This window comes from Harpia harpyja, chromosome 17 (assembly GCF_026419915.1).
Source record: "Harpia harpyja isolate bHarHar1 chromosome 17, bHarHar1 primary haplotype, whole genome shotgun sequence".
Lineage (NCBI taxonomy): Eukaryota > Metazoa > Chordata > Aves > Accipitriformes > Accipitridae > Harpia > Harpia harpyja.
The window spans coordinates 134,469-146,564 of record NC_068956.1 but is presented as its reverse complement, the minus strand read 5'-3'; the positions used below and the strand labels follow the sequence as shown (position 1 = coordinate 146,564).

General features: G+C 63.8%; 2 protein-coding genes across 3 annotated transcripts; both read right to left on the bottom strand.

Annotated features, from left to right (window-relative positions):
* Nucleotides 1-20: 20 nt before the first annotated feature.
* On the bottom strand, nt 21-2,042 carry TAF10 (TATA-box binding protein associated factor 10). Its single transcript, XM_052812121.1, has 5 exons — nt 1,835-2,042; nt 1,320-1,477; nt 1,169-1,233; nt 906-1,020; nt 21-194 (listed from the first exon to the last, which is right to left on the bottom strand). The coding sequence occupies exons 1-5, from the start codon at nt 2,025-2,027 to the stop codon at nt 105-107; spliced, it is 621 nt and encodes a 206-aa protein (XP_052668081.1). The 5' UTR covers nt 2,028-2,042; the 3' UTR covers nt 21-104.
* Nucleotides 2,043-2,156: 114 nt separating this feature from the next.
* On the bottom strand, nt 2,157-11,715 carry TPP1 (tripeptidyl peptidase 1). Of its 2 annotated transcripts, none has more exons than XM_052812120.1 (13): nt 11,697-11,715; nt 8,262-8,351; nt 8,051-8,190; nt 7,820-7,947; nt 7,117-7,238; nt 6,098-6,297; nt 5,670-5,868; nt 4,172-4,360; nt 3,860-3,932; nt 3,411-3,531; nt 3,058-3,216; nt 2,843-2,980; nt 2,157-2,391 (listed from the first exon to the last, which is right to left on the bottom strand). In XM_052812120.1, the coding sequence occupies exons 3-13, from the start codon at nt 8,081-8,083 to the stop codon at nt 2,251-2,253; spliced, it is 1,503 nt and encodes a 500-aa protein (XP_052668080.1). In that variant the 5' UTR covers nt 8,084-8,190; nt 8,262-8,351; nt 11,697-11,715; the 3' UTR covers nt 2,157-2,250. The 2 variants fall into 2 exon arrangements, with proteins under 2 accessions (XP_052668080.1, XP_052668079.1); XM_052812119.1 differs by lacking the exon at nt 11,697-11,715 and adding an exon at nt 8,532-8,626 and having other exon boundaries at nt 7,820-7,970.
* Nucleotides 11,716-12,096: the final 381 nt, after the last annotated feature.

Genomic DNA, 12,096 nt, shown 5'->3' with positions numbered 1-12,096 from the left:
CACACAGGCAGGAGACAAGATGCCTTTCCACAAAAAAAACTACCCAGCTGTTTAATGGCACAGAAGCGACCCTAAAAAAGTTCCCAGTGACAATCCCTCAGTCTTTATGTGAAGTAATGTGGCTTTTTCACATTGATGCCATATTCTGCAAGTGCTGGTGTCAGGTCTTCCATGGTCAGCGTGTACTTCTTATCCTGAAGGGACAAGGAGTAGTGTCAGACAGCAAGGATGAGCTAAGCTGCCAGGCATTCCTCAAAACCTTGGGGGTTTAGGATTTTTCCCCTACAAGCTGTGGTGACCCATATGCGCACAACTCCCAGAAGCAGCTGCAGGCCAGTGTTTGGGGCATTAACCAGCTCTTAGGTACCGCATGTTTCGTTTGCTCTGTGCCCACAGCTGCTCAACGGACAGAAAGACGTTGAGCATTACTCAATGCTATAAAGATAAATAACATCACCCTCACGAGGCCCCCAAACCACAAACGGATGATGACTGGGAGAATTCCCAGAAACTACCGCTACACGCTCGCTCCCCGTTTATGCTCTTCCCCAAGCATCAGGGTTTTGGTCGCTGTCAGAGGGAGGACGCAGGGCTAGATCGCCCGCCGTCTGATGACGTGCAGCTACTCACACGTTCCTGTGAAGCCATCGAAGCAACATTCCACAAACTGTGCTGCCCACCTCATTTTCTCACCAGCGCCCCTTTTCCACCAGTGGAGCCCTTGCTTTTTAGTAAGCGTGTTGACCCTTCAGGAGCACAACACATTCAAGACCTTCTACATTCCACATCCCCACATTCAATTAGTTAATTAGTAATTAACTGTAACAGGTGGCCAGTTTAGCTTGCTACAGCCCCTGGAGAGGACGTTTCCCCTCATCCGAGCAGCCATTCTGTCCTTCTCTCACCTTGCTCTTATTGCGGGAGCTGCCTGAGGCTGTTCCCTTCATCTTGCAGTGCTGCAGCGCATCGTTGGCAATGTCAGAAATAAACTTCTGTGCGGCCAGAGAGATCAAACGAATGCTGCCCAGCAGAGAAAGAGAAGGGATAATTTCAGACAGACAGCACAGAGCACCCCTGGGATTAAGGAACTTCAGGTGGGGAGGCAGGGGGGAGCATCCCAGCTATCAAACCCCATAGAGGGCCCTCGAGGCCGCGCTCTGCCACTTACATGCGTGGATCAGAGGCCTCGAATCCCGCTCTGTTAAGGTAATAGCCCGTGACAGCATCGGGGATCTGTACAGGAGAGAAGTTGGAGGAACTCCGCTCCCTGTGGCAGCCCGTCACCTGCGTGCCGCCTGCCCCCAGCGCCTCCCGTGTACCGTGGGCGTGTAATCCTCCAGCTGCATGAGGAAGTCCACCAGCGGCGTCGTGGAGACCACCGGCTTCACGTCCCCATTGGCCGCGCTGGGTGGCACGTAGACCCCGTTGGACATAGCCCCCTCCGGGGGAGCTGCAGCCACCGCTGCGGAGACAGGCACTGCGGGCACAGGGCGCTCAGCGGGCAGCTATCCTCGGGGGCAGCCGCGGCCCTACCCGGCCCCCGCCCCCCGGTCACGGGGCCCCGCACCCCGCAGGCACTCATGGGCTACGCGGACGGACAGGCTCGGTGCCCGAGCTCGGGGCACGCTCACGGGCCGCGCCCCCTCCCCCCGCGGGAACCCCCCCTGTGCCTGGCTCCTGTCCTCGGGGGCCCCCCACCCCCCCGTTCCCGGGTCCCCGCCGCCGGGGACCCCCCGGCCCCGCTCTCCTCCCTCCCGTAGCCCCCCGGCGCTCCCCCGGCTCCGAAGCGCCCCGTACCCCGGCCCTTCCGCCCGCCCCCCCCCCTCGCGCTCACCGGGGCCCCTGCCGCCAGCCGCGCCGCCCTCGGCTCCCCGCGCCGCGCCGCCCACCGCGCCCGGGGCCGCCCCAGGAACGCCACTGCCGACGGCGGCCGGGCTAGGCTTGTTGTCGGCGGCGGGGGCGGGCGCGGGCGGCGCCGGGGCGGCCGGGGCCGCGGCCGCGGGGTCGGCCTCGGCGCTGCCGCTCATCGCCCGCCGCCGCGCGACACCGGGCGCCGCCTCCCCCGCGCCTGCGCGCGGCGCGCCGCCCCATTGGCCGCGGCGCGCCCCGCCCCCCCGTTCCCGGCGGCGGCGCGCGGCACAGACGGAGACGGGAGGGGCGGCGCCACGCGGCTTTATTGGCGCCGGCGCCTCCCGGGACGGGACAGCGCGGGCGCGCGGCGGCCCCACCCCCGCCCCGCGGCGGGCGGGGTCAGGGCGCCAGCAGCGCCCGCAGGAGGCGGGGGAAGTTGGGGGTGCCCCAGCCGGTGACGGGGTCCCAGGCGGGGCCGGCGCAGAAGCCCTGTCCCTGCACGGTGCCGTCCAGGCAGGAGAGGTGGCAGCCCTGCGTCACCTGCGGGTACAGGCCTCAGCACGGCCGGGAACACCCCCCCCCCCCCCCCCCGCACACACACACCCGCGGCCCACAGCGGGACAGGAACCCCCGGGAACACCCCCTCCCACGGGGCGTGGGAACCCCCGGGACACCCGCCGCCCCCGCAACCCAGGCAGCAACGGATCCACCCGAGGACACGTGCCCCTGTGCAGCACAGGTATCCCCCCAAACACCCCCAGCGGTGCAAGGGGACCTCACCCCTCGCAGGAAGGCAGCGGAGACACCCCCCCCCCCCCGGGACACAGCTCCCGCGGGAAGGCAGCATACCACCCCCCCACCACCACCCCCGGGACGCTGCTGGCCCTGCCCTGCCCCACCCCAAGCAGGAGACCCAGGCCTCCCCACCAGCACCCATGGGCACCAACCCAGCCGCTCCCCTGGCAGCCCCGGCCCCCCCGCCCCAGCTCACGTCGTAGAGCGCAGCATCGTGCCCCTGCTCCCGCAGCTGGTAGAGCGCAGGGTTGAGGAAGCCCAGGGGCGCGAGCCCCCGCTGCAGGCGCCGGTCGTTGATGAGTGCCACCATGCCCCCCACCACAGGCGTGGACGCCTGCCAGACACACGACTGCCTCAGCACCCGGCCGCTCCACTGACGCCGACCGGCCCAGGGCTGTCCGTCCTCCTTACCGACGTCCCCGACACCCAGGGCAGCGGGATGCGGTTTGTCACCACCCAGTAGTTGTCAGAGAGGGCGGACAGGTCAGGGTAGGCACGGCCACTGCTGTTGTAGTAGGAACTGGGAGGCAGCTTCGAGGCCGAGCGCAAGAAGTGCCCGACTGCTGCGGCCTGGGGAGAGCGCAAGGCAAGGAGCGGGATGCCTGGCAGCGGGACTCTGCCCCTGCTCACCTCTGTCCCTCCTTCCCCCAGCCTGCGGCCCAGCCCCGGGGCTGCCTGTGCCAACCGCGGCCCATCGTCACCCCCGCCAAGCGCCACGCGGTCCCCCCGGGCCCCGGCGTCCGGCAGAGCAGGTGCCTCCTCACCTGGTAATCGGGCATGGGGAAGATGTTGCTGAAGCCCCCCCCGCTAATGTAGTCCGTCACCTCTGCGGTCACCAGGAAGGGGTTCTTGAAGGACGTTCCGCCCACAGTGGTGACGTAGGGACTGGGGGGACAGGTGGGCATGGTGGGTGAGCACCCGACTGCCTAGGGCCGCAGTGGCACCCCACGCACCAGCCCCCTCCCCAGGAGCTGCACAGGTGCCCCCAGCTCCGAGGTCTGCGAGCGTCCCTGGGCACGCTGGTGGGGCTGACCCTCAGGAGACCCTCAAAGGGGCTCAAAACCAGCGGGAGGCAGCAGCCAGCCAGGGGCTGGGCCTCGAAGTGCCACAGCTGCAGCTTTTGGCTGGCCTCGGCTGCGGGTGAGCTGCAGCCGCCGGCTCTGCGCAGAGCCTCACCTCCCCACAGGCCCCGGGTTCACCTCCCCACATCTACCTTGAGGCTGGAAAGCTGGGCCGGAAAGTGTGGTTCCCACCAGGCACCCTTCTGCACCCAGCACCATCGTCACCTGCCGGCAGAGATGGATGGACAGGGTAATCCGGCAGCACTCGAGCTGCCCCTCACCCACCAAATGCTCCCAGGAGCGACCTGGGGGAGGGGGTCTCTCAACCTCCCGGGCTGGGATTCCCAGGCAGGGGATCCTGGCTGCCCAGAGGCAGAGCATCCCTGTTTGGTGTTCAGCACGGAGGTTTCCTGCTGTGCCGGGAGCCTCGGATGCACCCGCACCATGCCAGCAACAGCACACACCTGAGGCAAACAGGATGGTCAAGCCCCGGGAAGCTGCCTTCATGAACTCCATGTTCACACGCTCCATGTAGGCTCGCGACAGGCTGTCCTCGTCATCTCCGTAGCTCACAGAGTGCACCCAAGGCAGCGATGACATGTTGCTGAGCAGCAGCAGCCAGGCCAGGAAGGGCTCCTGGCTCTCGTGCCTCCCTGCAGAGACAGAGCAGGGAGCAGGTTCAGCTCCTCCTATGACACCAGGCTCGAGAGAAAGTGGGGGATAGCATAGGGGGACACCATGCCTCCACAGCACCACCAGCACCAGGAGCTGAAGGTCCTCCAGCTCCTGCCCTGCCTACAGAGAACAGATCCACAGCACAGCTGGTTTGGAGCTCTCCCGTGAGCTCTTGCTGGCAGCACAGCCAATCTCGGGGATTGTCACCGTGCATGGCACCTGGCTCCTGCTCTCACAGCGGGTCTGGTGAAAGGGTCCCCCCGAACCCCACAGCGAGGCGCCTACACTCATCCGCTCCTTCTCTGACCATCTGTCGCAGGGCTGTAGCCACCCTTGGCATGCAGGCAGCCATGCAGCCTTTCCGAGACTCAGCCAAGCCTTGGCCCCTCTACCCCTAACAGTGGGTCCCAGAGTAGTCTGATGATGTACATTCCACCGCCACCTGCCAGGGTCCCTTCCTGCCCCTCATCCCTCTCCATGAGGTGGGAAGAGCAGAGCCCCAGCCACCCCTTCTCACTCTCAGTTGCTCACGTAACTGCCCGTCTCTGTGCCCCTTCCACATCACTAACTGCACGGAGGAGGTGGAAGTTAATGCAGAGCTGTGCCTGCCTTCACCATCAGGAAGACAGAGCTGGCAGTCCTAAGGGTACTCTATCTCCTGTTCAGCCAGTTTCAGATCTGGGACAGATGACAATTTGTCCTACAGCACCGTAGCCATGTTTGTGCAGGCTGTTTTGCAACTTTGTTTTCTCAAATTGCCTTACTCTCCTTTATCTACTCCGCTGGTAGATTCACAAGTGAGAGATCAGCTTCAACCCCAAAGAAGCAGGAAAAAAATAATATGACACAGTTGCTGTGCTCTCCCTCCACGGAAAGGCAGCAGAGTGGGGCAATTGCTTTACATTGTGTAGTTGCGGTGCAGACGCCCCTGTTACAGGATACTCTGGATGCTGAAAGTTCACACGGGTTCAAAAGCAACTACACAAATCAACGGAAGACGATTTCCCTACGAGCTATTAGAAACCAGCGTCAGCTCCAACTTGGGAAGCCCAGAAGGTGTGTGCCTGTAGTAGCTGGGAAAGCATTCTGGGGATGTGCCACAGCCAGCGGACCATTCATGTATGCCCCCTACAGGCGTTCCCCTTTGACAGATACCAGGTAGGCCCAGTACAGCCATTTTTATGCAGAGAGCAAGTGTTTCCCGAAACAGCAGGCAGGTGTGTTGGTGCTACAGCAAGTGGGAGGCATGGAAGGAGTCACCGGGCAACTTTGGAGGGGAATCAGTACCTGCATTGCTGAAGACCCATGTGGAGATGTTGGCACCTGTGCTCATGATGTATTCCACATCCAGACTGGCCTCCAGCCCAGCCTTGCCCTTGCCCTGGTGCCCAACCACTTGGTCAACCTCAGAGCGGTGGCCAAAGCTGCTGCCAAAGAGCTGCATAAACTCAGCCAGGTCGGCCTGGTGGAAATACTGTTCCAAGAACTGGGGGAACAAGGAGCAGACAAGTTTTTTTCTCATTTTCCCTTGAAATAACAAGGTACGTTTTTTCTCCTGACTTAGAAAGTTGGCCCAGCACAGGTCTGTGAAATGCTAGCCCACCAGGTGCTCCCACCAGCCGCTGAGGAATCCCCAACAGCTGTCTTGGGACCACCAATGTGTGGAATTCCCATGGCCTACGGGCCTCTGACCCAGAACCGGTTCTACCAGTTACCTGGGCACAGGCCTGGCTGTTGTTTGGCAGTAGCCCGATGTCTCTTCCCGTCATGTTATATCTTTTACGAAGGATGGAAGGTGTGACGCCCAGGTGGAAAGCCGCTCTCCCTCCATAGTGCTGCCTTGACTCCGTTTCCCTCTTGGCCCAGGCTCTGCTGACCACCTTTCTCTCCGCAGGGAACCGGTGCAGGCCACCCACTGGTGCACAAGCAAGCAGGAAAAGAAGCAGCTGTTAGGGCCCAGAGCTCCAGCAGGACAGTATTATGGCCCCTTGGCTCCCCCTTCACCATCCTCACTCGGGCTTCATGTCTGGGAGGGCTGGCCTGCAGCAGGGCTTGGGGGAGCCCATCCCGTGCGGCACCTGCCCCGAGCGCTGCACAGGAGGTGAGGAATTGCTCCCTCGGCTTCCTCGCCAATCCTCACAGATATTCCCAGGCTGCACAGCTCAGCCTCCCCACTGCCAGGCCACTACTGCAGCTTGGCACCCCTCTGCTCTCCTCATGGAACAGCCATGGGAGCCCACACGAAAGGGACTCACAGGAGGGAGTTTTTCCACCTCAGAAGCAGCTGCACATCCACAGAGACAGGCTGCACCCAAACTCTCTGCACCAAGCCTCCAGGCCTGAGAGCACCAGTAGGAAAACACCTACTTTGCCTGCCGCCTGTCCACACCATGGAATCACAGAATGCTTTGGGTTGGAAGGGACCTTTAAAGGTCATCTAGTCCAACCCCTCCCCCTGCCCCCCGCAACAGGCAGGGACATCTTCAACCAGATCAGGTTGCTCAGAGCCCCGTCCAGCCTGACCTTGAACGTTTCCAGGGATGGGACATCTACATCCTATGCACAAAGCTCCTCAGGGGGGCCTGGGGCAGCTGGGACCATGGCTAGAGGGCCTGCCACACTGTCCTCTGGGACACCAAGATGGCCACTCCTGGCTGCTCAATGCTTAACCTCCCACCCAAACCCCAGGCAGTGAGAGCTCTGGGCAGCCTCAGCTCCCCTGCGTAGGACGTACCAAAGTCAATGTGCTCAGCCAGCTCCTCCGGAACAGCGTAGGGGAGCGGGGAGCGCACAACACTGCGCTGGCCCTTCACGTAGCGGTGGAACTCAGCCCCTGGCAGGAGGCGCTCGGCCGTGCTGCAACACAGGGACAGCCACCGCGCCACTATCAGCGCGCCTGTCCAGCAGCATGCCCGTTCTCTGCCCTGCCTCCTGCACCCTTTCCACTCCGCTTGCTGCTGGGATGAGTGAGGGATGAGCTCCACCTCCCACCAGCACAGCTGACCTCGTAAAGCAAAGAGCACCTTCCATACCCTACCAATTCCCATCACCAGACTGAACCAGAGCTCTGACGCTGCAGGGTCCCCTGCAACTCTACCCCCAGTCCTCCAGTGGGGCCTCTGCGGCCCCACAGAAGGCAAGAGGAGGAGCGGGGCTGGCCCAAGCACCTAACAGATGTGCACGCCTTGTTTCCAGTATTCCAGATCACTGGCTGTGACTGCCCCCAACACTGGGACCGGGCACACAGGCAGCTGGCTCTTGGCTGTGGAGCCCTCAAGCCCAGGCAGAAATGCGGCTCAGCCCTCTGTCACCCGGACTGCACTGCAGAGCCCTGGGGCAGGGGAAGTCGCAGCAGGCAGGGGCAGGGTCTGGCTTCTTCTGTCTTTGTGGGAACGGCACGGCTGCCACAGCGGGGCCCGGACCCACGCAGGGCTCACCTGGCTGGCATGCGGCACTCCAGGAAATCGAGGGTGGTAACACTCCTGCAGGTCTCAACTCCATGGCCTTGCAGCCACTTCAGCACTGCCATGAGCGTGGCTGGGGACGGCTGGACAAGGTCCCGCACCTGCTCCAGGGACAGGTACTTGCCTGTGAGGCATGGAGAGGGTCAGAGCACCCTGCCTGCAGGGCCTGATGGGGCCTGGCGGGCTCAGGCACACAGTCATTACCATATCGTGGCGAGCGGGGGTCTGACACGGCATCGATGAGCTGGGCGAGGCGCCCCACACCTCGCTGCCGGAGGGCGAAGGTCAGCTGCACTTCGTGGCCGGGCTTCACGCGTCCGCCATGGGTCCAGCCAGGGGGCACGCTGCGGGCAGGCTGTGAGCGGCCAGTGGGCACCGGCGCCCCGTGTCCTGTCCCACCGACCCCGGCACCTACCGGAACGGCTGGTCACGCTCCAGGGCCGGCCCCGCGGCGCAGCTCCAGGCGGCCGCACACAGCGCCAGCACGGCGGGGACCCCCCGACACCTGCAACGGGCGGGCGGGCGGTCAGGGCAGAGCGGGCACCGGCGCGGCCCCGGGTCGCCTGCCGCCCCAGGGCAAACCCGGGGACCGCCAGCTGCCTGCCTGACCGCCCCCCCCGAGCCCCCGTCACCCCCGGGCCAGGGAGCCCCGCCTGACCCCCCCCGAGCCCCCGGTCCCCGTTACCCCCGCGCCATCCCGCCGCCTCCCGCCACAGCGCCCCGATCACGTGTGCGGGCGCATGATTGCCGGTCACGTGAGGAGGCCGAAGCCGCGGTCACGTGGTGGGCAGGGCTCTAGAGCCGCCGGGCGCCTGGGTCCCCCCGGGGCCGCGGCCCAGAGCACTGCGCCGGGACCGGGAGCGCCAGGACCGGTGCCAGCCGATCCTCCCCGGCGATTCGCACAGCGGGGTCGCGCCGCCAGGCCCGGGCCGCGCTCCGGTCACGGGCCCGGCGGGGAAGGCCCCTTGCCGGAGGCCCGGAGAGGCTGCCCCGGTACGGCACCGGCCGCCTCCCGGCGCGGTCCGGGCCGTGCTGCTCCGCCCCGGCCCGATCTTCCCCGTCCCTCTCCCGGCCGCCTCCCAGAGCGGCAGCCCGGGGCACAGCAGCCCGGTGGGACGGCCCGGGCGGGAGATGCGGCCGCGGCTGCTGCCCTGGGCCCAGGGTCCATGTAGGGGTCCCGGGCTGGGGGGGGGCAGGGGTCCAGATAGGGCTGGTGGTCCCAGGCTGGGGCAGGGGTCCACGTAGGGCTGGGGGTCCCAGGCTGGGGCAGGGGTCCTGTGCAGGACTCAGCTGAGGAGCCCAGGCTGGGGGCCAGCTGGGGAGGGGCAGGGGTCCTGCCCAGCACCCCCACCAGGGAGGGGATCTTTGCTGGGGGAAGCAGGCCCTGGCAAGGAAGGGATGCTCTGAACAGCAGGGCCTGCACAGAGAGGGCAGGGCTGGAGGTCCCCATTCCGTGAGGCTGGAACCTGGCTCTGAGGGGTGGCTGCCGGGAAGGGACTGGAAGGTCTAAGCCCCCCTTGGGGTCTGTTCCTCTGTGCCTACCCCAGGGCTTGGGACAGTGAGCCGTATGAGCAGGCTGCAGCCCCAGGGCATGAGCACCCAGGCTGTCCTCTGTGTGCAGAGGCTGAGCATCACCAGTGAGTCCAGCAAGAGCCAGGAGGCATGGAGTCGGTGGCAGGGCACATCTGCACACCCTGGGTGTCTAGGTCTGCCACTGCCTGGCCCTGCTGGCATTCACACTGCAGCCACCTGGGGCTGCATGCAGGGACATGGGGAAGCTGTGGGCACAGGATGTCTCGGTCAGTCAGGAGCACGGGGGGACAAGGGTACAGGGGAGGCTCGGGACTATAAGCACGTGTTCTCACTCGGTCATGGGAGTGGGCTGCGAGGTAGTGACGGGCCATTCAGCAGGAGTCATGTCCACACCACACCGCCAAGCAAGTAGTACAGCCTGCTGTCCAGCTGGCACTGTCACAGGCAGCCACTTGGCTCCCACAGCTGCTGAGCTGCAGCTCTCAGCTTCCTGTGCTTGTTCTCTCAGATACTCGTTCCCACACTAGGAGCTCTCCTAATTAGGATCACAAAAGTGGTATTATGATACTTGCAGTTCTCGGGGTTGTGGAAGGTTCAAGCAATTTTTGCAAGGGAGCTCTGGAAATGGTGCCTCAGTCACCCTTGGAGCTTGTCCCCCCTGCCTACCAGCCCAAGGGCAGTACTGGAGGGGGTGTTTCGGAGGTGGATGGTGAGGCAGAGGGTGCTGTGATCCCATCTGCCCCAGGCCAGTTTGGCTCAGCTAGCCTAGCCCTTGTCCCAGCTCTGGTCATGCACAGACATGCTGCATACCGTGGCTCCAGCAGTTCCCAGTTGCTTTCCTGCTTCTGCAGAGCAGAGTCCAAGCCAGGAAGAGACGGACAATGGGAAAACCACCTGCCTGGCCCAGGCTGCCATGCCTCCCATGCCAGAGCTGCACTGTGGCTGTCTGGAGCTGCAGCTGCCAGGGGGAGAGAGGCCCAGAGGGTCTCTCGTGTGTCAGTAGCAGCACGAGGCACCACTAAAGCAGCGGGCTGATGCTTAGATTGTTGCAGGGTAGGTGAAGGTCCTTTCCTAGGAAAGGCCAGGGCTGTAGCAGTCCTGCTGTTCACCTTCCTGCTTTTAGCCATGCTGTACAGGCAGTGCTTTTCCAGCTGCACCAAGGGTGCCACTTGCCCAGGTGGGCAGTGTCTGCTGCAGACCTTTGGCCCTGCTCCCTTTGGGTGAAGGGAGGCAGCCAGGAGACCCACTGGGGCTTAATCAGCATCTTTCCTGTTCACAGAACACCACTCAGCATCTCATTGACGCTGGGACCTCAGCCCGCATTCCTCAGGCTCACCCAAGCCCCTGTCTGGCCTCCTAGGTACTTCCCTGCCACCTTGAGGCTAGTTCTCGTGTCTTCCAGGAACCTGCTGCTCCATCCCCACTCCTTGCAGGATGCCAGCACTCCTCTGTGGGTGCTGCCCATAGCATGAACGTCTGTGCGAAGCCCTAGGGCATTTCTGGTCCCTGCAATTAGAAACACATGTAGAGTTTCCATGCATGTGGCACTGTGTGGTTTGCAGCAGCTGGAGCTGGTTGCCTGCCTGAAGCCGTGCAGTTGCACCCTGCGGGGCGAGGGGGACGAGCAAGGGGAGCTGTGTGGGGGGACACAGTGGCCTGGGAACACAGGGGAAAGGGCTGGGCATGGTGGGTGCAGGGCAGCCATTAGGGGTTGGGGGCCAGGGGACATGGGGCCCAGTGCAGCACAGAAGGTTTGGAGGGAACAGCCCAGCATCCCCTCACACCCAGCCAAGCCCTGTGCCCCCAGCCTCGTTGGTGGGAAGAGCTTTCCACTGTGCCACAGGAAGGCTCCTGAACCACATGGAGGTAGCTGCCTGTCAGGGCTGGGAGACACCCGTCCTATGTGCGAGGGTAGTGCTGAAGCATGGGTCTGCCCAGCTGGAGGTGGCCCTGGTTGCTGTCCCTTCCCAGGACCTTGTGAGGAAAGAAAGACTGGGAACGTGCAGGGAGGTGCGTGGGGCCCTGACAGTACCAGAATGAGCAGCTGCGGGGCAGAGCGCAGCCCCTGCACCGAGGCCACATCTGGCTGTTCCTAGTCTGCTGCACTGTGCTCCCAGCCATGCAGCCCTTGCTGCTTCCTCATCCTGCACCTGCGCATGCAGCCCTTCCCGTGTCCCAACCCTCACCCTGGCCCACTACCTATGGGGTGGCCCACCTTCCTGTTCCTGGTTCCTGGCTGCCCCAGACCCCCCAGCCAGCTGCCCCAGCCTGTGTGGGACCGACCCAGCAGCTACAGCTGCAGCCCAGAGGGACTCACCACTGCTCCGCCTTGAGTCACGTTGGCTGGGGGCCTGGGGTGCGGGCAGTGTGCGCTGCCAGAGAGCTGCAGCCCACCCAGCTGTCCAGCTGGTTACAGCTTTGGGCAGGACTTTAAGTGGGATGAGATTTGCAGGAGATTATTTCCTGGATCTGTCTGGCCAGCAAAGATTAGGTTGCCCTGCCAGAGCTAATTACTCTAACAAGCATCTGCTGCTAGTCTGACTAGCTGGTCTGTGGCAGGCAGGGGACAAGAGAGCCTGAGCATCCAGTGAAGGTGCCAAGGTGTCCTTGGTGGAGCTCTGCTCGCCCCGGGTATGCTTGCATGCTGTTCCTGCAGATGGAGGCAAGTGTGCCCCCTCCTCTGGACAGTCGGGATCACCTGAGGTCAGGAAATGCCA